This window comes from Gopherus flavomarginatus, chromosome 3 (genome assembly GCF_025201925.1).
Source record: "Gopherus flavomarginatus isolate rGopFla2 chromosome 3, rGopFla2.mat.asm, whole genome shotgun sequence".
NCBI classification, from domain to species: Eukaryota; Metazoa; Chordata; order Testudines; family Testudinidae; genus Gopherus; species Gopherus flavomarginatus.
Genome location: NC_066619.1, coordinates 42,463,223 through 42,491,108, shown reverse-complemented (window position 1 = coordinate 42,491,108; position 27,886 = coordinate 42,463,223). Strand labels below are relative to the sequence as shown.

Sequence of the window (27,886 nt, the reverse complement as noted above, 5' to 3'; positions counted from 1 at the left end):
ACTGCCCTGGCAGCAAAGTGGAGGAGGAGAAGCCATCTATACCCATGGCTGGGAAGATCGCAGCCACCACTCCTAGGAGGACACATATGGTAATGGTGGTTGGTGACTCTCTGAGGGGGACTGAGGCACTCTTTGTCAGCCTGACCTGGCATCCCAGGAGGTATGCTGCCTGCCAGAGGCCCATATCCAAGACATTATGGAAGAATTGTCAAGGATCATCCAGCCCTCTGACTACTACCCATGCTAATCATCCATGTGGGCACTAATGATACTGCAAGGTATGATCTTGAGCAGATCAGAAGTAACTACAGAACTCTGGGAGTAAGGATGAAGGAGTTGGGGGTGCAGCTGGTGTTCTCTTAGATCCTTCTGGTGAAGGGTAGGGTCCAGGTAGAGACAGATGCATCCTGGAGGTGAATGCCTGGCTGAGAGACTGGTGTCACCAGGAGAGCTTTGGCTTCCTTGATCATGGGATGCTGTTCTTGGAAGAAGGACTGCTAAGCAGAGATGGGATCCACCTATCAAGGAAGGAAAAGAGCATATTTGGATACAGACTGGTTAACCTAGTGAGGAGGGCTTTAAACTAGGTTTGACAAGGGCAAGTGACAAAAGCCCACAGGTAAATCCAAAACATGGAGACCCAGAAGAAGGGTTGGAATCTGGGAGGAGCATAGGCCATTATAGCAGGGATTGGTGACAGATTAGAGAGAACATGGGGGAAATCAAATCAATATCTTAGATGTCTGTATGCTAATGTGAGAAGTATGGGGACTAAGCAGGAAGAACTTGAAATGCTCGTTAATAAAAACAACTATGACATGGCATCACAAATTGGTTAAATACGCATGACTGAACTATTGATATTGAAAGGTATAGCTTGCTCAGGAAGGACAGGCAGGGAAAAATGGAAGGAGGTGTTGCCTTATATATAACAAATGTATACACTTAGACTGAGGCTAAGATGGAAATAGGAGACAGACTTGTTGAAAGTCTCTGGGTAAGGATAAAAGGGGTAAAAAAACAAGGGTGATGTCATGGTAAGGGTCTACTACAGACCACCTAACCAGGAAGAGGAGGTGGATGAGGCTTTTTTTAAACAACTAACAAAATCATCCAAAGAGCAGGACTTCGTGGTGATGGGAGACTTCAACTACCCTCACATCTGTTGGGAAAATAATTCGGTATGGCACAGATTGTCCAGCAATGTTCTTGGAATGTATTGGAGACAATTGGAAAAGGGCAAATATAGTGCCCACCCATAAAAAGGGAAATAAGGACAACCCAGGGAATTAAAGACCCAGAAAGATAATGGAGCAAATAATTAAGCAATAAATTTGCAAACACCTAGAAGATAATAAGATGACAAGTACCAGTCAACACGGATTTGCAAGAACATATGATGTCAAACCAATCTGATAGCTTTCTCTGACAAGGGAACAAGCCTTGTGGATAGAATCATAGAATATCAGGCTTGGAAGGGACCTCAGGAGGTCATTTAGTCCACCCCCCTGCTCAAAGCAGAACCAATCCCCAGACAGATTTTTGCCCTAGATCCCTAAATGGCCATCTCAAGGATTGAACTCATAACCCTGGGTTTAGCAGGCTAATGCTCAAACCACTGAAGCAGTAGAAATGATATATCTTGACTTCAGTAAGGCTTTTGATACTCTATCATATGACCTTCTCATAAACAAACTAGGGAAATAAAACCTAGATGGAGCTACAAGAAGGTGGGTGCACAACTGGTTAGAAAACTGTTCCCAGAGAGTAGTTATCAGTGGTTCACAGTCAAGCTGGAAGGAGCATATTGAGTTGGGTCCCACACGGATCAGTTCTGGATCCAGTTCTGTTCAATATCGTCATCAATGATTTAGATAATGGCATAGAGAGTACACTTATAAAGTTTTGCGAGTGATACCAAGCTGGAAGGGGTTACAAGTGCTTTGGGAGGATAGGATTAAAATTCAAAATGATCTGGACAAACTGGAGAAATGGTCTGAAGAAAATAGAATGTAATTCTCTAAGGACAAATACAAAGTACTCCACTTAGGAAGGAACAATCAGTTGCACACATATTAAATGGAAAATGACTGCCTAGGAAGGAGAAAGAGACCGGGAGGTCATAGTGGATCACAAGTTAAATATGAATCAATAGTGAAACACTGTTGCAAAAAAAGCAAACATCATGCTGGGATATATTAGCAGGAGTGTTGTAAGCAAGACATGAGAAGTGATTCTCCTGCTCTATTCTGTGCTGATTAGGCCTCAGCTGGAGTATCGCATCCAGTTCTGGGCACCATGTTTCAGGAAAAATATGGACAAATTGGAGAAAGTCCAGAGAAGAGCAATAAAAATGATTAAAGGTCTAGAAAACATGACCTGTGAGGGAAGATTGAAAAAATTGGGTGTGTTTAGTGTGTAGAAGAGAAGACTGAGAGGGGACATAACAGTTTTCAAGTACCTAAAAGATTGTTACAAGAAGAAGGAGAAAAATTAATCTCCTTAACCTCTGAGGATAGAACAAGAAGCAATTAAATTGCAGCAAGGGCAGCTTAGGTTGGACATTAGGAAAAACTTTCTAACTTTCAGGGTGGTTAAGCACTGGAATAAATTTCCCAGGGAGGTTGTGGAACCTCCATCATTGGAGATTTTTAAGATTGGGTTAGACAAACACCTGTCAGCGATGGTCTACCTAATACTTAGTCCTGCCTTGAGTGCAGGGGACTGGACTAGATGACCTCTCGAGGTCCCTTCCATTACAATTCTGTGAAAAGTCCTTTCTTTCAATTTGTTGAGGAGCGCTTGTTTTCTAGCAATCAAACTACCACATGCTCCATCTAATTTTCTCATTGCCTGGCTGAGTGTTACTCCACTAGCGAAGAACCTGTCCCACACTAAGATGATGGGGGGTGTACTGGGCACACACACAGTGACACTCACAGTTTCATTTCCAAGATTGACTACCATGGCTGTTGGGCTAGTCGTACTCTGTTATGCCACCTAATAGAAACAGAAGGCTTGGATGTCCATGTCATGCCAAAATCAGCATTACGCAAGTGTTTTGAAAAAGGATCTAGTCCTTAGAAAAGGTTACAAATCTCCAAAGCTGTGTTTAAAGAAAGGCATTCTTGTGCATAGCAGTGGTTCTGCTGGAAACTAAAATGTGGACATAAACCTGGGAATGCTTTTTATGTATTATTTTTTCAAATGTATTGTGATGGGTTTGGTCACAGAGATCCCCTTGGGACTGTCCTCTGACATGCTGAAACTACCTCTTTAAAGCTTTGGCACAAGGCGAGAATCCTTTGTCCTTCTCTGGGTTCCCACCCTTCCTTCTAAATGGAAAAGCAACAGGTTTAAGATGGATTCCAGTACCAAGTGACATGATCACATGTCACTACAAGACCTTATTCTCCATTCTTTCAGGGTTGGCCTGCAGGTACCCAGGAAAGTTTGCGAGTAAACAGAGCCATTTACAACCAATTGTCCTGGTTAATGGGAGCCATCAAGATTCCAAGCCATTATTAATGGACGACACTTTGCATAATTACAGTAGGACCTTAGAGTAATACTTCAGATTTCTAGTTTTAGATACAAGAATGATACATACATACAAATAGCATGAACACACAGTAGATTATAAGTTTTGTAATTATACCTTACAAGAGACCTTTTGCGTAAAGCATATTCCAGTTACATTATATTCACATTCATAAGCATATTTCCATAAACATATGAAGTGCAACGTCACATATATGACCAAGCTGAATCTTTTAACAAGCAGTAAAACATACAGTTTAATCTATATTGCACACCAAGAGATTCAATGGGGGTCACTAGTAAAAAATATTACAAGATATTAATAGTAATATTAGTTTAAGTAACCCTAGCATTATGATAGCACACCATGCTTGTGATAGTATGGTCAGAATTAGAATGGCATGAGGAGGTAAACACAATACAATGGGGATGTACATGTGAGGTCCAGCCTCCTTAGAGGGAGTAGAACGAGGGAATGCTGAAATATCAAGCTGCCCTACCCTGAAGAAGCCTCTCTACAGAATTTGGGATCTATGTGTAAGGAGCAGATCGACTGGGGAGATGTGCAAACAGACTTGACCTCTGGCAAATCTTCTGAGATTCATGGGGCCTGGAAGCCAAACCACCTGTTTTCCCAAATGGGCAAATCCTGCCTTTTGACAGAAGAATGTGTAAGGCAGAGTTTCTAGTCCATTACATGGAATTTACTACACAGAGAATGATTTTGGCCTAAAGTCCTGATATTCAGTACAAACTGTCTACACATCATGGAAAAAAATGGTAAAACATTTAATCCTAAATTCTGTAGTACTCAGTCTCTCAGAATAGTACTGCAAAATCCACAGTATATGTCATTTTTATGTGCCCATCACCATAATATCTGGTTTCAAAGTGGTAGCTCTGTTAGTCTGTATCAGCAAAAAGAACGAGGAGTACTTGTGGCACCTTAGAGGCTGACAAATTTATTTGGACATAAGCTTTTGTGGGCTAAAATGCACTTCATTGGATGCATGCAATGGAAAATACAGTAAGAAGATATATATACACAGAGAACATGAAAAAATGGGTGTTGTCACACCAACTCTAACAAGACTAATCAATTAAGGAGGGCTATTATCAGCAGGAAAAAAAAAACTTTTGTAGTGATAATCAGGATGGCCCATTTCAAACAGTTGACAAGAAGGTGTGAGTAATACTAGGGGAAAAATTAGCCTGGGGAAATAGTTTTTACTTTGTGTAATGATCCATCCACTCTCAGTCTTTATTCAAGGCTAATTTAATGGTGTCCAGTTTGCAAATTAATTCCAATTCTTCAGTTTCTTCTTAGAGTCTGTTTTTGAAGGGTTTTTTTTGTTGGAGATTTGCAACTTTTAGGTCTGTAATTGAGTGACCAGGGAAGTTGAAGTGTTCTCCAACTGGTTTTCGAATGTTATAATTCTTGACATCTGATTTGTGTCCATTTATTCTTTTGCATAAAGACTGCCCGGTTTGGCCAATGTACATGGCAGAGGGGCATTGCTGGCACGTGATGGTATATATCACATTGGTAGATGTGCAGGTGAATGAGCCTCTGATGATGTGGCTGATGTGATTAGGTCCTATGAAGGTGTCTGGGTGTCTTTGAATAGTATTCATTAGTATTTTTTCTTAGAGTGCCTTTAACAAACATTCACAGATTTCTTTGATATTAAGCAAATATGTGAAGGAAAGTTCTGAAATATAAAGGACAGAAATTGAAGTAAATTGAATTATACCATGTTAAGTTGGGACAGAGACAGACTTTTTATTCTGTGTTTATACAAAGCTTAGCACAATGGAGTCCTTGTCCATAACTAGGGCTCCTAGGTGCTACATTAATTTTTCAGTATGAAGCTATAAAAAGGTCCTTTAGGTGATAACAAATTGCTAACATTTAAATATTATGACATATTATTCTTTCACTAGATATTGTTGGAATTTTTTCTATGTATTCTGAGTGATCATCCTCATGCCTCCATTGAGCTGACCAGAAGGAGAGGAAATAAAAATGTCTTGGAAGAAGCATATATGCAAGCATACATATCTAAATGCGTGGGAAACAAGAAGCTTATTTTACTAAATGTGGACAGCCCACCAAAGACTTAAAGATTTCTCTTCTGGTTTCACTAAAGCTAATGGCAAAATTTCCAGGATTGGACTAAAAAATACCTTTAAATATAAAACATCGTTTACATAAAGTTTAAAACAAATGTTTATTTAATCACAGACTCTGTGTAGCAATCTTTAGTAGTCAGTGACAGGCAAGCTAGAGGATTTAAAGGCCTAAAGTGAAGTCAGAGTGCTTAATGCTTCAGCAAATCACTCATGATTAGAAAAGACTGGCAAACAAGTTAACATGTAGAGTAAAGTACACTATGCTCAATAAATCTGTAATCCCATCTAGGGCTTCTGGTGACATAATTACTCAAGTGGTTTATTAATGTCACCAGAACCCCAAAATGGAATTATTGTCTTTGCCATGTGATAGTACAACAGCGCCTGTCACACTTAGCAAATCCTCTTCTATGTTGTGACTCTGTATACTGTTTGCTGTGTGGTTCCTTTTTAGAAAAAAACCTGTAGGCTCTCAAAAATTGCATATGATTATTATTCAGATACTGGCTGTTGAAACAAAAAATAGACAAACATTAAATAAACATACTGCTAATTTTAGTTTAGCTTAATTAAATGTGAAGCAAGGCTTACTTTGAAAATATCCATTTTATGCCGTGGAGTGGGAGCAGCAATCCACTCAACAGTTTCCTTTACAATGCTACTACCTTTACAGGGTGGAGCATAGGACACCAGCATTCTCCCCTCACATTGCCCCAGGCTCAGGAAGGTGGGGAGGAAACTAGCTGTCTCTCCTAACAATCTGATCTTTTCAGAAGTGGAGAACAAAGTAACAGCCAATATCTCCCCCCATTCTCTATACTGTTGCCTGAAGGAAAGGTGATAAAGAATAGTCCACCAAGATGTGTGCTGTAGCAGAGTAGAGTGGTACTCTCCACTAAAGTTCGGTAGTTTGTTTTTTTTTTAATGCAGTTTCAGCTGACTTGAAACTAATCATGAATTTGTGCTGACTTTGCCAAATAGTTTTGACCAAACCAAAAGACACAATGTTTCGGTAATATTGAAACAAAATGTTTCCATGCAACTTTGTTTTTGTTTCTAGACATTTTTGCAGAAGGATAAGATTCACAAAACATGGGGGGAAGAAAGCAGATCTCCATTATAGTCTTTAGCCTAGTGATTAGGGTGTTTGGTCTCCTGATATCTGGGAGACTATGCTTCAGTTTTCCTCTCTGCCTAATGAGAAAGAATATGAACTCAAATCTCAGGTTGTAGGAGATTGGCCTAACCACTGCACTATGGGATATACTGGTATTGCAGTCCCTCAGTTTTTCCTGTTGAAGCACTTCTATTTTGTATAATTAAATAGTCAGTGGTAGAGGGTCTTTAATTTGGGTCCCGTACGTGGCAGGTAAGTGCCCTAACCACCAGGCTTATATAGTCATTCTCACTTTCATTTCTGGTCAATGACTATTCATTGTCATTATGAATTGCTACTTTGAGTAACCCACTATGAATGAGCCAAAACTGATTGATTCAACCCAAAATGAAACTTTTTTTTTTCAGAATTGCCAATAAACAAAAAAATCCATTATTCCACCAGCTCTACTCACCATCTCCTTTTGCTTTTTGACTGGTTCTTGTGTGACAAGTGAATGTGATCACATGATAAATAATTTGCTGCAGCTGCACAGAATAACACATGCAAAGCATAAAGAACACAAAATACATACATGGAATGCACACAGGAGTAAATTTCTGTCTCCTAAAGTCCAGCCACTGTAATCTTCCTTTTACTGCTTTCAGACGCAGGATGGCGCTCTTTGAATAAGCAATTATATCGAGGGCAACAAGCTCATATCTCCAGAACAAAACATTTCTGTTGAATAGTGGTATTTCTTAGAACCACTTTTTCACAGTTCAGCTAAGGCGTGCAGTTACACTCTTATTTATTTGTAGTATAGAGACGCTGTCATATTACCTTGGTTAAAGACTACGATAGGATCTCACCAATAAGTGTTTATAATACATCCAACGGCCATTCAGGTAGTATTTCAGTACGACAAATGCCAACTATTTCCCCCAGGTTTTTGTATTACTCGTTAGAGCTACTGTTAAAAGCAGTTTAATATAATTAAGTGTCGAAATCCAATTTCACTATAATGGTTCTTTATCTTCAAAAATAAAACGTGCTGCGCCATATGGAGTGTGTTTATTTGCAATTGTCAATGCCAACCACAGGACCTATTTCTACATTTTAAATGGCACGTAGCCAAATCATGATTAAGGTCACGATGAGGACTATTGACTCTGCAGACAGATGCTTTTCCCTTTCAGCACTCAAAGAAGAATCGGAATAACTGTATTCTTGGACCTTTCCAGTCTGAATAATTTCATACTTCAGCCAAATATTCATGGATTCACCAGAAGAATTACACCTACTACCTCCGGCGTAGGATGAAAACAAATCTCATCCGATGGGAAATAATGTTAGCAGAAGCTTGAAACCTTAGATCCTAGATTCTGGAAGGATTTTTGATCTCTCTTCTTTTGGCTATCGGAAATGGACTAGGCGGTTATGCGAGCTGGAATTCCAAGGCGCCAATTCCATCCTCTCGCCCCCCCAAAAACCCAGACTCATCATTAGCCTCGCTGAACATAAATGATTCAGCAGAGCACGCTGCTCAAAGGCAACATTGTCCTATACTATTTTCACCTTTTTCCTGTTTCCGATTTGTATGTCAGATTTTGTTTACGATCAAACTAGGTGGAAAACATATTTGCGCTCCCCCCCGCCCCCCGAAGAGTGCCAGCTGGTTTCATTGCAAATGAAAGTGAAAGTGTTTGTGCTACGTGTTGTATTATTTGATCTGTAAAGTCACGGCTGAACGCATGTGCGTGCGGGCCAAATGTTTGTTTTGTTGTCGTTTCTTCAGTGAAAGGCTGAGTTTTTGGTTTTCTCTCTGCCTCCCAAGTTAGTTTTCATTGGTGCAGTCGCTGATATTTCATGCAATGAACTTGCTTTAAAAAAAATACGCACCCTGTCAAGTACCAACGGGTCGCTAATAATACAACTTTTTGTTAAGCCTTTCACAGAACCCAGGGTCAGTGAACAGACAGTAAATGAGCCGTTTTGAGTGGTAAATATTCAGACTGCTCTAGTTTCCTCTTTCGTGGTCATTCTTGCTAGTAAAGAAGACAGAGTAGATATTATATACCTATGTCCCTATACGAAACACATGCACCAGTATATATAGTGTCAGAGCTATTACACAACCCTTTACAGAGCCACAGATAACGACCTGTTTGTACATATAAGGCTTCTTTATGGGTTTTAACGTCTGTTTACTGGGGAGCCACTTTTTAATAAGACCCCTTTCCAAAGACTCACACCAGCGCTCTGCAGCCTCGCTTACACGCCTCCTGCCTCACCCCTCCCCCAACCCCATTCATTGGGCTGCGGTGTTGTACAACTTGCAGCATTTTCGCTGGTTTTGCACTCACATTAGAGCACTGCAGCCCAGGGGGCTTGCCAGTGACATTAACTCAGTCCTTCCCCCTGCAGCCCAGGCACAACACCCCAGCCTGGAGCTGTCTGTGAGGTGCCATGAGGCTCGGGCAGGGCTGGAGGGCCAGGTTCTCTCCCATTCACTTAGAGGACAAGTTTACATTGTACCTTGTGAATGATTTTTCTCTGTCTCGCTTTTTTTTTTCTTTTTCCCTTTTTGGTTACCCTGATTGTACCTCTGCATCCCCCTCCCCCTCCACGTGATGGGCCCGACATGCGCAGCAGCGCCAGGAGAGCCAGAGGCACATCTGCAAACTGACGTCAGTGTGCGCTCAGCCTCCCAGGCAAAGCTGCCAAAACTTCCCTCTGCTGCTGGAGCTCTAAACTTGGCTGCAGGCCGGCAGTGAGAAGAGATCTAGAGCTACTTCAACAAAACTTTCTTGAGTCCTCCCTGCCTGCTTTCTCTATCTCCCTTTCTCTCTCTTGCCCTCCAGCTCTGGTGAGATTCACATGGTGCTTTGCCCAGAAGAAGGTGGCCAAGAAGAGGGTACTCACCCCCGCCCCAAAATAAGCCTTTTCCTTCCTCCAGCACCCCCCCTTTTTTTTAACTTTTTCGGTTGGAAAGACAAAATGTGCAGGGTGATAAATTGGGTGAATTGATGGCATCCCTTTCTCTGCCAAGTCAGTCCGCTTTCTAAAAATCCCTTTTGGGAAGACTGGAGGATTTCACTTTGTTGGAGAATATAACTGGTGTGGCTTGAAAAAGGGGGAAAGCAGAGAGGAATACGGGACTCGTACAGTGCTATCTCTATTGTTTGAAATTTACTTTATTTCAGAAATTGAAGATGAAAACGGTAAGAAAAGACTTCACGCTGTTCAATGAAACTTCTTGTGCTTTTCTTGTCTGCTGAATAATGATACATGTAGATCTTTTGGGGGATGGGGGAGGTTATACGGCTCTAAGCGAGGTGGATTTGGAATAATTTCAGAGAGAAAAACCTCTGAGGCTGAGGATTACGAGGGGGTGGAAGATATTTTCTATTGCAAAGAATAGTGTGATATTGTATAGAAAACCTTTTCAGGTTTAGACTAAAAAATTGGTGGAAAATAGTCAAAACCTTTTAAAAAAAAGATTCGATTAAAAAAAAAACTCCAGTATTTTGTCGTGTCGTGTCAGTGTCTATTTAAGCGGTCAGACAAGTGCATATTTTGTGTCTGGACTCAAAGGGTCCGCATTAATGTGATAGCTGCAGCCTGATGCTCTAGGAGATGTTAAGCTCTTAATAGGCTAATCAGCGAGATGGAAGCGTGTGTTTTTGATTTACTTCGAGCCATTTGGGATTTGCTAGACTCTTAACCCCACGGAGCCTTATTTATCGGTGTATGGCTGTGTATATATTGCATGGCACACTGTTCCAAGGATTTTTTTTTATTAGAGGGGGAATAATTGAAATCACGCTTCCTGGTGATGTATGTATAGTTCTTGTATTTGCTAATTTCTTTCATTGTACAAGAGGAAAAGGAGAAACACACACAGAGCGAGCGTCTCAGACTTTTGTTTTTATTTGGGCTGCCGGTGCAACGCATTTGGGCCACATGCCAAGTGTCTGGGTCACACGCGTTTTATCCAAATAGATTTAGCGCTGCTGTCTGGAAATGAGCTGCTGAATGTTAACTTTAGGATCAACTCCACCAGAGCAGCTAGACTCTTCCCTTCAGTCTCTCTGGGGAAGAGAATGGTTCTTCTTTATAATTTTAAGGGTTTGTGTGTGTTTGATTATCTCTCATTTTCTTTCATGCTGATATTTCATGTGAGGTTATTTTAAAAATATTTTAGTTGCTAGTCCGGGTTTTTAGACATAAAACTGACAGCTGATCCCCCCATAAAGTTTGGCATGACTTGAGGGGAGGAGTGGGGTAGACTAGGAGGAAAATGCCGTTCAGATAACTGCAGTTTTGTTTCTCCCCCAAGGTGGTCGCTGATCTGGTGGTTTACATTACAACACACACAGCAGCACTTTGGTTGTTTCTGCTTTGGTTTTTGATTAATAAGTGGGTCGCAAAGCCCACTCTTCCCCTTTGTGTTTACTTTTCTTGCATTTTCTCCTCCCCCACACATTTCTTTTAAACAAGACCTCTAAAGCGAGGTCTGCGTGTCGCTATTTAAGTCTGTATAACTCCCAGGGGCAAATCTCTCTCTAATCCTCGGGTTTTCGAAGCAGGGCAGTGCTTTTCATGGATAGCCCAATACCTGTAATTGATTTTGTTTTTATTTTATTCTCACCCCCTATTTGTCCTCCTTTGCCCCTCCCGCCTCATTTCCTTAGCAACCAATCGCACTATCAATGATCACTGACTGCTCCTGTCCTTTCAAGACACGGCTCTGTCCCAAGCCCTGCCCGTCGCTGTGACTTGCGTGTGAGAAGTAGCGAACGGGAGTGAGCGGAAGGAAGGGGGAGGGGTTGCACCTTGATCAGTATAGAACACTGCCCTAGACAGTGTTTGCTCCTTACCCAGAGATACAGCTGACGACCAGCCATGTGTGTCTAACCTGAAGATTGCTCGTGAAGCGAGAGACGTTACTCCTGAGAAGAGGAAATGCGGTTTATCTTTATGATCCGCAATAACTGTAGGTTATTTTAAGCTGTAGGCATAACTTCCAAATATGTCATTTCCCTCAATTTCTTCTACGCGGGGGCTCTTTACTGATAATGCCTGATCCCCCCACCCCCAAACTGAAACCCATGGTTTGTTTATTGACATACCCTGATGTCGTTTAATGAGAGGTTATTGGACTTCGGGTGCTGCCGCAAGACCTAATACCGTCCGAGGACAGATCAGCCTGGAGATGCTGTTTGGGATGAACGAGCCGCTGTGGGAGAACGATCAGTCTGAGCTTGGCGTCCCAGGGTGACTGAGCGGACGCAGCTCAGTACTGTTGCCCGCGGCAGAGGCTGAGGGGAGAAAGAAGGACATGGGCGGGGGCTCTACCTGTCTTATGAGACGTGTGCCTCTTATTAGGTCACGGGAGGGAGCCCTTGAGTTCACCTACACCCGCCCCCCCCCCCCGAAAATATAGGATGGTTGCCTCTAGGAAGTCGAAACCAAAGCTCCCTGGACCACAGTGAGCCTGCAGCGGGACAAGTAGTACCGCGTGTGGCTCCCTCTCTACAAACTAGCCCTCACTGAGTGAAAAAGGAAACCCTTGTGTGTCATTGTAGCTATATGGTGGTATGGCCACTCATAGTTACTGCATTTGAACAGTAGCATAACAGGGAAGAAAAAATGGACATTTGGAACCAGTGGAAGACAGAGCTCCCTGCTGTGTGCACAGTTTTTACCAGCCCTATCTCAGAGTTCGAAATACTTCTTGCGTCTTTTCCTTCACCACTCTAGCATGGTGTTTTCATGTATGTGGTAGCTGTTGCATTTTGATAAATGTTAAGAAAATGAAATCATAAACTATTACCTTGGATATGCCTATAGTTCATTCCCTATACAATTTATTTATTTATTAATGAACCTTTAGGGCTGATAAAAGGTATCAGCTTGATAGCAATGGAGACTGAAATCCTCAATTTATTCACAGAACAGGTATGCAGTAGCCAGTGGAAGCTTGTACACACTTCCCCAGGGCTTTGGAAGGACCAGTCTAGAGTTGAGAGTGTGGTTCAGCCTCCATGTCCACTCTCAGTCTTAAGACTTGGCGCAGTAGTAAAAACACCAGTGGCCTGTTTAGATAGTGCATACATCAACTGCAATGCTGCTGGAAAACAGACTCAAAAGTCAGTGAAATTTCCATCAAGTGTACTAACTCTCTTGGGGATCTTGTTGTGTGAACAAATGTCCCCTAAAGTATAGTAAGGGGACTATTCAGGACTTTCACTGCACTGTAGCAATGTCTACATAGGATGTTACTGCATTGCAAGCGGGCACGCAGTAGATTCACACCTTGGCTTGTCATGTAGACAAGCCCTTAGATTGAGACCGTCAACCCATTTCATGCAGGCCACTGGTCTCTAGGTTGCTTGTTCAAATTTTGGCCACTACTATTGACCAGTGTTAATTACAACAAATGACCTAGAGGTAAAAGGTACCATATCTTACTAGTAGTATTTTGAGCCATCTAGTCCCTCTTTGGCTCTACAGTTGAAGGAAACTGCTGTTAGGACAATACATCATACACACAGACAGAATATGAGCTCCCTACTGTGATGCTGTGGCTAAGAGGACTGGTGTGATCCTTGCGTGCATAAAGAGGGGAATATCAAATAGGAGTCAAGAGGTGATATTAATTCTGTATACAGCATTCACAAGACCATTATTGGAATACAGTATCCAGTTTTGCTTATCCACACCTTAAAAAAGATGTTGACAAACTGGAAAGCGTTTAGAAAAGAGCTACAGAATTATTAGAGGCCTGAAAAACCTGCCTGACAGTGAGAGATTTAAGAAGCTCAATGGAATTGTAGACATGTAGGGCTGGAAGGGACCTCTTTGAGTATGGTCTTTCAATCAGTTGTGCACCCACCTTATAGAAATTTAATTCACAATATTTCACTAGTTTGCTTATGAGAATCTCATCTGGGCCTGTGTTAAAAGACTTATAAAATCAAAATATATCATGTCTTCAGCTTTCCTCCATCCACTAAGCCAGTAACCACATCAAAGAAGGAAATTAGGTTTCTTCGTGACTAATCTGTGGTGACTAGTGCTATAACCCTATTATTCTCTATGTGCTTACAAATTATTTAATAATTTGTTCCAGGTATTAAAGTTAGGTTCCCTGAGCCCTCTTCATTCTCCTTTTTAAAGATCTGTACAACATTTGCCCTTCTCCAGTCTTTTGGGACCTCACTTGTCCTTTATGAGTTCTATGGTTCCGTGATTGCTTCAGCTAGTTCCCTAACTACCCTAGGATGAATTTAATCAAACCTTGCCAACTTGAATGCATCTGACTTGTCTAAATATTCTTTTATGTGTTCTTTCTCTCTTATGCTTGTGTTCCTTCTCTCTTGTTAATATTAATTATGTTGAACATCTAGTCACCATTAACCTTTTTTAGTGAAAATTGAAGCAGAACAGGCATTAAACACCTCAGCCTTCTTGATTTAATCAGTTATTAGGTCCTACTCTGCTAAGTAGAAGACCTATGCTTTCCTTCATCTTTCTCTTGCTCCTTATGTATTTAATGAGCCTGTTCTTATTAGCTTTTATGTCCCTTGCTCGGTGTAACTCATTTTGTGGCTTAGCCTTTCTGATTTTGTCCCTACATACTTGTGCTATTATTTTGTTCCCTACTTAGCAATTTGTCCATTTGTTTGTACTTTTTTAGGATTTCTTCTTGATTTTCAGGTCTTTAAAGAACTCCTGATGGAGCCATAGTTTATCGAAAAGAAGATTAAGAGGCAATTTGATCAGAGTCTATCAGTACCTGCGTTGGAGAAGCTTTCTGATAGTTAGAGGGCTCTTTAATAACAGACAAAGACAGAACATAATCCAGTGGCTAGATATTGAAGCTAGACAAATCCAAATTGGAAGTAAGGCACACTTTTTAATATTGAGGGTAACTAATCATTGGAGCAGTTTATCTAAGAATGTGGTGGATTTACCATCTCTTGAAATCTTCAAATAAAGATTAACTGTCTATCTAAAACATAAACTGTAGTTTAACCAAGTGGTTTTTAATAAACAACTTGTTCCTAAATGAATTCTAAGGCCAGTGTTATACAGGAAGTCAGATTAGATGCTCATTATGGTCCTTTCGGGGCTTAAGATCTGTGAGTTACAACACTAAATCCCCCTGTTCTCCCTGAAAAAAGACCTTACCAGCTTAGACTTGCCATTTACTTGAAAAGTATCCTTTAATATCACTGTTATTTCCTCATCATACCATAATTAAATACTATATGTTATTTTGAGAAGAAAGCTTAAATAACAATATCATGTGTGTAATATGTAGCAATAATTAGCTACATTTTAAACACTGGTTACAGAACATGGCTAGTCTTCACTACAGTGCTAATAAATAAATTGATCTAACTAGATGTTGAGTTTATTGATAAATTAATTGTACACTGTGATGAATCAGAGAAACTGCCAACCAGCACAGCAGGGATTAAAGAGAGTCTTTGTGCCCAGCTATCTCTGCCCCTTTATACCTGCATCCAATGCCAGGCCTGGAAGGGCGGGGGAGGGGAAAGAAGAGAACCTGGCTCACTTCGGGGCTCAGTTCGGCAAAGAGGCAGGAACCAGCTGCCTCCCTACCCGAGGGGAAGGAGCACTAGCCCGCCAACCAAGGAAGCCCCCAGGCAGTAAATGCTGTTTCCCCAGCCAAGGGAGATTGCGAGGAAGACTTAGGACACTCCAGCACCTGAGAGTGAGAGAACCCCAGTGAGATTGTGGGGCTCGCCCTCACCAACTTCCGGCTGCCCTGCCCAAAGGAGCTTGGGACTGTGACAAGGTGCTGTCCAAGACCCAAGAGGGGACCCTATAGGAAGGAGCTGCCCAGCAAATTGGACTAGCAGGGCCATGCACCAAACTGAACAGACTGGTAGGAAGTAACCCACGACAGCGGATTTTGACTCCCTGCTGGGAGGGCCTTGCCCTGTTAAGGGGTTGATGTACACAGGGCCATGGACTGGGACCCAGTGGAGAGAGAGGGCCTGGGTCCCCTTACCATCCAAGTCTGAGTCTCCTCAACCAACGGGGCTGAGAGCCATGTGCTCCAACCGCTAGGCCGCTTGGCCCTCTAAGCTACCTGTTACATACACTTTGAACAGTGCTGCACATTATGATCTTGATTCTGTAACCGTTACTCATGCAAGTAATTCCACTGACTTCAGTAGGACTTTTTGTGTGAGTAAAAGCTGTAAGAGCAGACCTTCTGTTTTGCTACAATTCTGAGGTAACGTACGTTCCTTTCAGCTGTAGATGTTAGAGTGACTTCATATGGTGTTGGGTATTTTTATTTAAGATGTTTTCAACTGTTTTGTTGTGACTACTGGTGGAGCCACAGAGCTTGGTGTGAGGCAGGTGTTACAGATGGCTGTATAAAATTTTAAGACCAGCATTTTCGTAATGTGTCATTATCAACAATATGTACAGTTCCCAGCATACTAAAATTATTAAAGTGTGTACAAATACATTAAATGATGAGTTGTATATACAAAATGTCTTTGCTAATATTTAAAACACAAAATTAATGCAATTAATAATTTCAAATGATTAACTTAATTGTCTAGCAGAAACACATGGGAAACTTCCATTGAAGTTAAACTGAATTTTGCCTGCATAAGGGGTTCAGGGTGAGCCCTGAATGAATAATAATAACAATAATGTTCATGTTGTAGGTCAGATAACCATACATTTCTCTGTCAGAAAACATTATGATGCATTCCCAGGTTCTTCCTTCGTCTGCCAGCATATTGGGTCTAATTATCCACTATTGAAATCAATGAAACATTGCACTGACTACAGTGAGCCAAGCATTTATATTTAAAACAATATGTTAGGCTTTGTACATGTTTGTTAAAGTGTGTGTATAAGTTTCTGCAGGATTGGGGCCTTAGACCATACAAGCAACAATGTTCAAATTTGATTGCCAACTATATAGTAATTCATGACACTTGGATAGCATTTTTGCAGTATAGATCTTCCAATTTAAAGTAGACCTTACTTTGACATGCCTTTTTTTCCTTTTTTCAGGTAAAGAAATGGACAAAGTTTAATAACTATCAAGTCTGACACCTTATTGATATCTAAAGGAATTTTACAACATACTTATTTCTGAACTGAGAAAATGACTGCAGATATAGAAGAAAGCACAGGTTGTTGGAAAAGAGTACCTGTCAAAAAGTGGAACATCCAATAATTATTTTGGAAGAAATATAAAATAAATATCCCTGTTATGGTGCGATTCTGGAGTGGAGTTAACTCTATAGCACATAGGTAGCCCTCCAAAAAAATCCAAACCCTTTCTGTTTTTCTAAATTATGGAAATTTTGTGGAAGACGTTGACCTGGATTTTGAGCCTAGTCATGGCTTCATCGGAATTTCACAGTGACAACAGGCTTTCATATAATTCTCAAGGTAGGGGTCCCACTTTTATAGCTGCAAAGATATATCCCTTTTGTACTAATTTCAGGTGATGCTTTCCTAAGCCATTGTTATATAAATAGCTAGTAATCATATTGACACGTATGTAGTTTTCTCATAATTTATTACCATGAAAGTCAGGGGTGTTGGAACAATTTTTATAGTGGGGGTGCTGAGAGCCACTGAACCAAACTGCAAATTCTGTATATAACGGAAACCACTTCAAGCTAGTGGGTGTGACAGCACCCCCAGCACTCCTAGTTCCAGCACCTATGATGAAAGTTCATTTACAGAGAAACCCATTAGGTCAAAGTGTATCTTGAGATTGATGTTTTAATTTCTTTTATTTCTAACTTTAACTATAACAAAGTCCCGCAAATTAAATTTAATCATAATGCAATAGCATGTTAAAGACTGGCCATGTTCTCATAAACATTTTTTAAAATTGCAGAAACTATAAGAGTCTAAAACATATCTTGAAATATTTGCATTTGTAGACTTTTTTTAGTGAAACGAGGATACATTTAAATGTTTTTACAAAGATATTTTTTCATTGCAACTGTTTTTATTTTTGCAGGTGGATCTAATAGTTTTTGTCTTTAAATGAAATAATAAGTAGATGTACATTCTTCACAGTGTAGAATGTAGCCCCAAATGTTTACATAGTAGGTTAAATAGGAAAAATATATAGTGAATTTGAAATATTTGCATTTTTAGTGACATCAAATTAACAGGGACCTGCATAAATTTTACTGACTCTTTTTAAAAATAGAATATTTTCCTTGATTTTATTTAGCAGAGCTTTTCACCTTGTATATACTTGCAATCAACTTTCACTCATGAGGGTGATGGGATTTAGCCAGCTGTGGTTAATGTTTATACTACTACTTGTTGTTTCCTGTTATATTTTCTTTTCTTTTATGCCCATTTCCTGGACTGGCTTACCTTGTGATTACAAAGAGGAATTCCTGTCTTACCTTGAACATTACCAACTAACAGTCCCAATAAGGGTTGATCAAAATGGAGCCTTCCTCAGCTTTACTGTGAAAGATGATGAACCCTCAAGCAGAAGGAAGAGGAGTACAGACCTTTATGACCAAGCATCTAAATTATTTTTTAAACTTTCTGCCTATGGCAAGCACTTTCATTTAAACCTGATTCTCAACACAGATTTGGTGTCCAAACATTTTACAGTAGAATACTGGGGGAAAGATGGACCTAAATGGAAACATGATTTGTTAGACCACTGTCATTACACAGGATATTTGCAAGACCAACATAGCACCACTAAAGTGGCTTTAAGCAACTGCAATGGTCTGGTAAGTGCATATTATATATTTTAGTGTACTTTCCCCTTTAAAATATAGAGGAAGAACTTAATTAGCATATGTTCATGTTCTTTGAGTTCCTGCAAGAAGCAAACATACAGAAAGGCAAGGAACTGAAATCTGGCTCCTGAGGAAAAGTACTTATTCTAAGTACTGAGGCCCAGTCCTGTAGTCCTACTTCAGACAAAATTTTAGTGCTGCCAGTGCCTGTATTAGGGCTGCAAGATTAGTTATGGAGTGAGATTAGATTTGTCAGGACTGTTGCAAACTCCAGGAATAAAACTGACTGGGTCTTATGGGTGCTGAGTGCCTTTTGCAATGGACCGACTGGCATGAACTTCCAGGTCAGGGTATATAGCACCTCTCCGTATTGGGTCCAAAAGGCCTGAAATAAATAATGAGGAAGGAAAACTCTTTGGCCTAGAAGTCTTCTGTGCTACAGTCCCAGGTAGTGAACAGGAAAGCAGAATCCTTTGCAAATAGAAAAGCCACAAAGTAATTATTTACATTTTTTACAGGATCTTTATATTTATAAATCAAATAAAAATGCTTAAACTAACAGTAGTGTTAGAAATCCAAGTATTTACAATGGTTTTTGTAAATTGTTCTTTCATTGTTGATGAAACTCTTGGTCATTCAGCACTAGTTCTGATATGGAAAAAGTCTTACTCCCTAATGTCTGAGACCAGTGCAGTTTCGAGTAAGTTTTTGATCGAGTGAGGAAAATCAAAATGTGACAAATTGAAAGTTCAAAACCACATGGCCGTTTATTGATGGGGAATGAGTTGCAACTTGGGCTGGGGAGGAGCGCATTTACCAACTAACAATACTATTAGAACGAGAATATTTACACAACTTGAAACAATTTATTTACATCCAACAACAAGAAATCAAACAATTTATAATTAACTGCTTACTAAAATTCAGAACAGATACACAAAAACTAAATAAACTGTGCACACATTAACTAAATACTGTAAAATACAATTAACCACAATAGCAATTAATTTAACTTTTATATACTATATACATAACTTGCACCAAATAACAACAATATATACAGTTCTGTACCAAATAAGGGAGGGAAAAAGAGAAGAGGCTAAGCAAACAGAATATTACAGAAATTAGAATACAAATACCACACTCCAGGCGCAGCTGACCAGCAGTACAGACATCGAGAGCATAACGAATTGATGGGAATTAATCCCACCCATCCCGAGCTGGCTAAATCCGCAGGAGACCCTTCTAGCTGGAAGGAGGATCCAAGTCTTTCAGCTAACATGCGGATACTCCTGCAGATTTTGGCACGAGACATGGTTTTATTTGAAAGCTCTCTTACTCGTGTCAGCATCTGATTGGTCCCTAGCTCCTTCGCCTTCCAGGTTCCGAGCTTGAGCCCTCCACATAAACAGGATCTGCACCCGGCACGCTACCCTTATGCACACGGCATGCTGGTATTTTTGCACAAGGCACTAGCCTGACCCCAGGTGACCAGGTAAAAAGGTGTGTAAAAATGCACACGGCACTATAATGTAGCACACTGCACTATGGTGTTGTACACGGTACCAATGTGACCTTTTGACCGACAATTGGCCATACAGATGCCATGTTTGAGCATAGGCTTAGGGCTGCGACACCTAATACTATAATTGGAGCCTAAAAATAACAATAGGCTAGGGAATTACAAAGTGATAAAATAAAAGATTATGATTGGGAAGTACTAAACCAAGAGTCTACTGAGTGCTGTAGTAAATTTTAAAATACATGTTGCTATTATCCACTGCAAAAATTTTATTATTTTACTGTTTCTATTACAGTAGCCTGTAGAGGTCCCCAACAAAGATTAGGATTTTATTGTATTAGGTGCAGAATGTTGAAATGTTTTTTTCTCTGAATTACTTTGAGCACTTCCTTTTTTCCCCTGCAGGTGTCATAGAATAATACACCCTGTGATATCATTGGTAACAAAAGTCTACTATTACAGTACAGAGTGCCAGACGATAACCTAGCTAACTAGATAGATTGAAATTCACTTAGCTAACTGTATCTGTGCTATCAGAGTGATGCATTCTGGGGCACTTCTCCTGCAGAAGGATTTCAAGGGGGAAAGTCATATTTAAGAAGCTTAGTTAAAATGTATTTCTATGTTTAAATGCATCCAGAGCCAGGTGAGTGAGGGCATACAATACATGTTTCTGGGCTTAACTTCAATTTCACTTTACCTTTGCAGTTCATCTGTAAGGATGTGTTTTCATCTTTAAGGATGTGTCTTATGCTAATACACTGAGTTATCGGCATGTAGATTGTATTCTAAAGATACTGTAGTGACTGGAGCTCCACTCTTGGGACTCAGCTTGCTAGTGTACATGCCCAAATGCCCTGACACTCAGAAATGTTTGCCCTTTGAGACACAGGCTGGCTCACCTCATTTTGAGATCAAATGACAGTGCCTCAGTGCCCTTCTGGACGTTCCATTTTTGTTCCTGTCTGGTCTTAGCCAGCTCACAAGCTCCCTGTCAGAGCTGGGGTCATTCTAGATGATCCCTGTTGTCTGCCACCCCTACAGACTTCGACACTGGTGTGGACACCATTTCTATACCATTTGATTTCTCCTCTAGCCATCTCATTTGCCGGTGCTAGCTTTCCTTCAAAGCTTTTAGCTGCGTAGCTGGGGGCATCATGAGGTTATTGTCATCTCCTTGAGATAGGGAGCACCTTTTGACTTGCATGGTTCACATGCTCCAGTGACTTCAGCAAGTATCTGTTGGTCACTGGCCTTGTCACTTCCCTCAGACATTCTTTTGGCTTCTCAGTAGGTTGATAGTCTCAGTGTTTTGTCAGTAGTTTGGCCTTCTCAGCACACTGTGCTTCCAGAGTGTTGACACTTAACTTTAAGTGTCAGGTTTCCTGTTTAATTCATTATCTTTGATGTCTTTGGCTATTGATGCTTGTTCAGTATTTCTTCCAACCAGGGCTGGATTAAGGTAATTCTGGGTCCCCAAGCACATAACAAATGGAAATTCTCAAGTCCTATTCTCTTGTGGGCCTGCCCCTCACCAGGGTCATGCCTCCTACTTCGAATGGCAGTGTCAGAAAGCCCACTACCCCTCCCAGAAAGGCTGAGACAGTGGCATGGGGCTCCTTTCACTCCTCAGAAGCAGGAGCAGGGGTGGAAGTAAGGCTCTCTTTCCCCTTCTCTTTCAAAGAGGTGGGGACCCTCCAGAACTTACACTTGAGCTGTTGGGATATCTCACTGCACTCTTGGCTGGGCTCACTGCACACTTCTCCTGCCACACAGAGACTCCTTTGTTGGATGATGTTGGCAGGGCCCTCCAGAGCAGTGGATTTTGGAGTTAACACCCCATTCAGATGAACCCATCCCATAGCTATTCTTTGAGGCTCTCTGCCATTTCAGGCAGAAGTCACTGAATCAGTTACTGTCACGTCATATTTTCAAATTTTTTCTTCCCACCACTGGGAGTAGAAACATACCTTCTTACACTGAAAGCTTACATTCTACTGTAATCACAAATCTCCAGGAGCTGGGGCTCTAGCCTGTGCCTTAATCTTGCTCTGTTTCTAGTTCTCCCAGCATCTGTTTTTTCGGGGAAATTTGAGAAGTCTCCATCATTCTCTGGACTGTCTAAAACTATTTTAATCCTCTAAAATGGGGTTTTTGGAGACTGCCCTGTGGTTTTTAGCCTCTAAGAGTAGGAACCAAGTCAGTGTGATAAAGAAAGAATAATTACTTATTGACAAGTCTACTTCTCTGGAGAGGTCATTTGTTTGAATTCCTACTTCACATGCCTTCCTCCTCTTAGATATATGGATGGGCCTACATTTTCAATTACTAATTTTTTCCCCTGAAAGTTTCCTCCTATCACAAATAGCCTTTGGTATCTATTATATTTTGAATGTGAGGAGCCTTGTTTTTCCCCTCCTCAAGGAACTAAAACAAAATGTTCTTGAAGGTACTGAGGCACTAGCATTTGATCTTAGAATAAGGCTGTGCCTGAGAGGCCCAGATGCCTTTGAGACAAATCTACCCTGTCCCAGGCTGACAAGCTGAGACCCAAGAGTAGGAATACAGTCAAATGATATCGTCAGGGAAACAGAATTACAGGTAAGCAATTATTCCTTTTCCAAGAGTCTCAGTTTAAAGTCTCACTTTAGTAAACATGTCATGAATATGGAGAAAGAATTCTCTAATGAAGTAAGGGGAGATGTTCTTACTTAGCTACTTCCAAGGTATAATGGCAGGAAAGCCTCATTCTGTTGTTGTATGAAAAATATTTTTTGTTCATTACAACCTGTCATTTTCAAAGTAACGCACACTAAGTTCATAAAGACCCTGTTTAGAAGTGCAAACAGAGAGTAATATTATATACTGTCATTTCTTCTATCCTAACATTTCATAGGATTCATATTCATAGAGTTTAAGACCTCTCTATACTCCTCCTTACTACTTCCTAACTTCCTACTTCCTTGTTTATAAACTGAATGATCACATTGGCCCTTTTTCTGACAGCATCTGGAACTGGGAGCTCATGTTGAGTTGCTCACCCGCCTTGTCCATCTTTTAAAGTAATTACCATTTAACACAACTAAATACTTTCATAGAGGTTAAATCAATTTTAAATATGACTCTTTGGATGACATTTAAAAATATTATTTGATTTATGAAGATTAAAACCCAGATCATATCCTGCTCTAGATCTGTCTGAGTGGAGTTCCCTTTGATGGAAATAGGTATTTCGTGTGTGGGCTTAGGTTTCACAAGATCATATACAGGCTGTCCTGTGTGTGTATGTAATTACTGGGAAATGAGCGCACACATACAAACATAGTCATTTGCAGCATGAATGTGCAACTATCTATGTACTGTGCAAGAACGGTTGAGGAGTGGGTGGAGCTATATTTATGTTGGCACATTTGTAACTTTCAGTGGAAAATTCTGTAGGAAGCTTCCATTATTGTCAAGCAACAATACATATGTGTACAAATTAAAGTAGGAAAGCTACTATTTACTCAGTTGCGAAAATGCTTTTAGATGTGTGGATTAGAAAGTCTCGGAAAGAGCACAGTCAATATAGGGAGCAAACTATGGCTACGTTTACAGTAGCAGCTGGTGAGGTGATTCCCCTGCTCATGTACACAAATGTGCACAGCTCAGTGAGAGCTAGTGTGTGTCTAAATAGCAGGGTAGCTGCAGTAGCACAGGTAGCAGCAGTGGCTAGCTCTATGAGAGCTAATGTGAGTATCTATACATGAGCAGGGGAATCATACTCCTAGCCTGTAGTATAGACATAGCCTAATACACAGAAATATGTTATTTATTCATGTTTTGTCCTCACAGAAGAACAAGAGAGAAAGCAACATGTTGGGCCTCTCTGGGAAGATATGAAAAGTCAGACATTAATTCTATGCTGAAAATTATGGAGAAAATTATGTCATCCATAATATTTTTGTAATAGGTTTATTTTAAATGGTAACTTGTACAAACACCTCGTCCCAAAAAACTTGTTTCAAAACCCAGTTAAGATTGCTGCCTAACAACATAGTTACCTATAACATCATTTAGAAACCTCAAATTCATAAAAACAAGGAAATAGGTTTTCAGCAGGTACAGGACTGGGTTTACAACTATTACTGAATTCAGTAGGAACAGGATTGGACCAAAACTATCCAGAAAAGCCATATTTTTTTTTTAGTTTTGAAATCTTTTTCCATATATATAGACAGCACTTGAGTTTTCAAGAAACTTTAACCACATGGAAAGTTTGAAGGCGTGTTAGTAAACTAGATAAAGACAAAAACATTTAAAAAGACAATATTTGAAATCATGGTAATTTTTGAGTAATCTGTAATTCAAAAACACAGTGATATGGTTCCCCCTCCTTCCCTTTGCAAAGATGTTCTCTTTTGCCTTCACAGGTATCTGACAATTTTCAGGCCAAACCAGTGTTCAAAGCTGAAGTTTATAGGGGGCTAAAATAGACTATTGTCCATTATGGAGAAATGGTAGCCTCTCCATAATTAAGGTTTTATAATGGAAGCTGGTTGAAACCCTAAGAAAAACTATTTTATTAGTAAAATTATGTTTCTTTTCCATTAGACAGCTTTAATTGCAAGCCATAAATTAAGTTTATTAATGATGATCTGCAAAAAAATTTAACAAAGTTCCATCAGCTTAGCTCTGGTCTACACTGGGGAGGAGGGGGATCAGTCTAAGTTATGCACCTTCAGCAATGTGAATAACATAGCTGAAGTCGACATACTTAGATCGACTTACCGTGGTGTCTTCACCGCAGTGAATTGACTGCTGCCGCTCCCTCGTCGACTCTGCCTGTGCCTCTTGTGGCGCTGGAGTATAGGAGTCGACGGGAGAGCGCTTGGGGGTTGATTTATTGTGTCTAGACTAGACACGATAATTTGATCCCCGCTGGATCGATTGCTGCCCACCGATCCAGCGGCTAATGTAGACATACCCTTAAGAAATGTATGCTGGCTGCCTCCCCCCAAACCAAAGTAAGCAGGACATTGAGTCTATTAAAATGGCCTTGTTTAGATTCCACAATGTGCCAGTCCCTCTCCAGGTCACTATCTCTTCCTCCAAATGATGCTTAAGAATATGCTATGCTGATGATGTTCCATCAATTATAGAACTACCTTGATTAACATTTTATTAAATTTCTTAGAGGTCAATTTTACGTTGTGATGATCTTTACTCGTGTTTTGGACCTTGAGGTTTAACTCATGTACTGTGTATATTCAAGCAAACAAAAATACTCCCTACCAAAACAAGACTCCCTGCTCCATATGCTTTTCTTTCTGGGGTGAGGATGAGAGAACAAACAACATGTGACATATGTGTAGTCATTTTGCTTAGTGCTTTACTGGAAGTCACTCAGATTCTTTGGTGATGAATACACCTCTACCCCGATATAACGCTGTCCTCGGGAGCCAAAAAATCTTACCATGTTATAGGTAAAACAGTGTTATATTGAATTTGCTTTGATCCGCCAGAGCGCGCAGCCCCGCACCCCTGGAGCGCTGCTTTACTGCATTATAACTGAATTCGTGTTATATCGGGTCACGTTATATTGAGGTAAAGGTGTATAGTATAAAAACCTAGGTAGAATAGAAATAGAATAGAAAACACAAAATGAAAAATTAATTAAAAAACATAAAAAAGTTTAATTACTTAATGGTCAGCTCAATCTCACGCTCCTTATTCTAAGAAACTTCTTATTGCTGTCAGTGCAAGTTTTGCCTGACTGAGGAGTGGAAGGGCAGGCCCAAAGTGTGCTTTGAAGTTTCACTTCGGATGTAGTAGCATAACTCCTAGAATTCATTAGCCAAAAAACATTAAAGGTGTACAAACTGGAAACATTGCTAAATGCATATACTTTCTAATATTGTAAAGATCCTAATTGCTCTGTATTTTTGTTAATATAATCAGTGACTATATACAGAGGCTGCATTGGTTTATCTAAAATATGTTTCAAAATCAATTTAGTTAAGTCACTGCAAACCCCTTGTATGGGTACACCTGTATCAAACTGGTTATAACTGTTCAGTTTGCATATATAAATGTATTGATGCAAGCTAAATGATATACACCAGGCTTAACATGATATATAGACACAGAGTTTTTGTCCTTGTTTTAACAAAATCACTTTAAAAACTAAACTTTAGTTAAACCAGTGCAACCTAGGTATAGGCTAGGCCAGATACCTACTGTTGAATTTCTTGATTTGAGGTAGAAAAGTATGGCAATATTCACTGGTGGTGCCATGGGTTTTTACTCATAGTAGATTGCAGATCTTTGTAGTATTTATTTTCTCTCTCTTTTCTTACATGTACTGAGCAGTGAATTCATGTTGAAATTTGAAGTGTTATCATTAATATTTGAAATGAATGGAACAGATCTTGCCTTTCAGATTTAGGTTCTGTAAACATAAGCAGATGTCACTCCATCTGTTACGCTAGGGTCATCGTTTTGAGGCTATCTCAGCAACCATATAACAGCTAGAGACTCAGTTCATACATTATGTGAACTATACTGGCATAGATATGTCACCGTATCTATCCTGGCATAAGCCCATGGTATAGATACAGCCTACTCTGACAGAAGGGTTTTTCCATCAGTGTAGGAACACTGCCTCCCCGAAAGACAGTAGATAGGTCAGTGGAGGCATTCTTCCAGAGACATAGCTGCATCTACACAGGAGGTTAGCTTGACATAGCTGTGTCTGTCAGGGGTATGTCAATCTAAATTTTAAGTGTACACCAGGCTTTAGGGCTAGATTTATATGAGGGATGTAGGCATCTAACCTTTAGGCAACCAACTGCCTAGTGGAATTCACAACCTCAGCTTAGGCTCCTAAGCTCCCTGCATTATGTGTTGGTATCTAAAACAGGGTTTCACAGAAGCCAGCATGCTGAATGGAGAGCTGCCTAAAACAGCCAATAGGAAATGCTGAGGGGAGGGGTGTTGCTTAAGCCCCACCCTTCAAAGGAAGTGAGGCATCTGTCTCTGCTTGGGATGCCGAGTCATGAACCTTCACCTGGAGTTAGGCACCTAAGCCAGGTCAGTGCTTTCTAAAGAAAAAGTGAGGAGGAGCTGCTGCTACCCTGCATATATCCACTACCTTAGTGATTAGAGCACTCATCTTGGATGCTAGAATCCTGAAATGCCACTTTGATCAGTTTAAAAGTGAAGACTAGAACCTAAGTCTTCTGCCTCCGAGGGCAGGGCTTCCCCCCTTAACCACTGGGCTATAGAAGGATATTCTTGAATGGGTCTCTTTCAGTTGCTCCTGTATCATTTTGTATGACATACTTCAATAGTCTTTGGAGCAGTCAGTGAGTGAGAATGATGCAATAGCGCCGTGGTTAGGGCATGCAGCTGAAAGATCTGGGTTTAAGTCCTTCATCAGAATTGGGAGGAAGAGAGATTTGAACCTGGATCTTCCACAACCTTGGGTGAGTGCTCTAACTATTGGCCTACTGTATATAAGGGCTGGCCACCATCTCCTCCTCTCTGTCTGATGTGGTTTAGGCACACTCAGAGCATGCCTACTGGATTGGCCAGACAGCCAAGACAGAGAACGTCTAGCTTATGAATCCTGCTTGAGCTTAGAGGAGCATTAGATGCTGAGCAGCTTGGCAATGTCAGGATTTTGGTGGCTTTGCACATGCCCATTGGCAGAAATGTTGCAGGGATTTTTATTGATGGAAACACAGTGACTTTAAGTTAGGTAATAGCTGAGTGGGGGGCGAGGGGAGAGGGGGGTTGTGAGTGCCAGTGGCACCTAAA

At 40.5% G+C, this 27,886-nt stretch overlaps 1 protein-coding gene across 1 annotated transcript in view; it reads left to right on the top strand.

Moving 5' to 3' along the window:
- The first annotated feature begins 8,953 nt into the window (after nucleotides 1-8,953).
- Nucleotides 8,954-27,886, top strand: part of ADAMTS6 (ADAM metallopeptidase with thrombospondin type 1 motif 6) — a 324,965-nt gene continuing 306,032 nt past the window's right edge. The window contains exons 1-3 of the mRNA XM_050947192.1: nucleotides 8,954-9,993; nucleotides 16,847-17,230; nucleotides 18,197-18,555. Coding sequence (XP_050803149.1) covers nucleotides 17,134-17,230; nucleotides 18,197-18,555 — 456 coding nt within the window. The 5' untranslated portion in view covers nucleotides 8,954-9,993; nucleotides 16,847-17,133. The remainder of the gene's footprint in view (nucleotides 9,994-16,846; nucleotides 17,231-18,196; nucleotides 18,556-27,886) is intronic.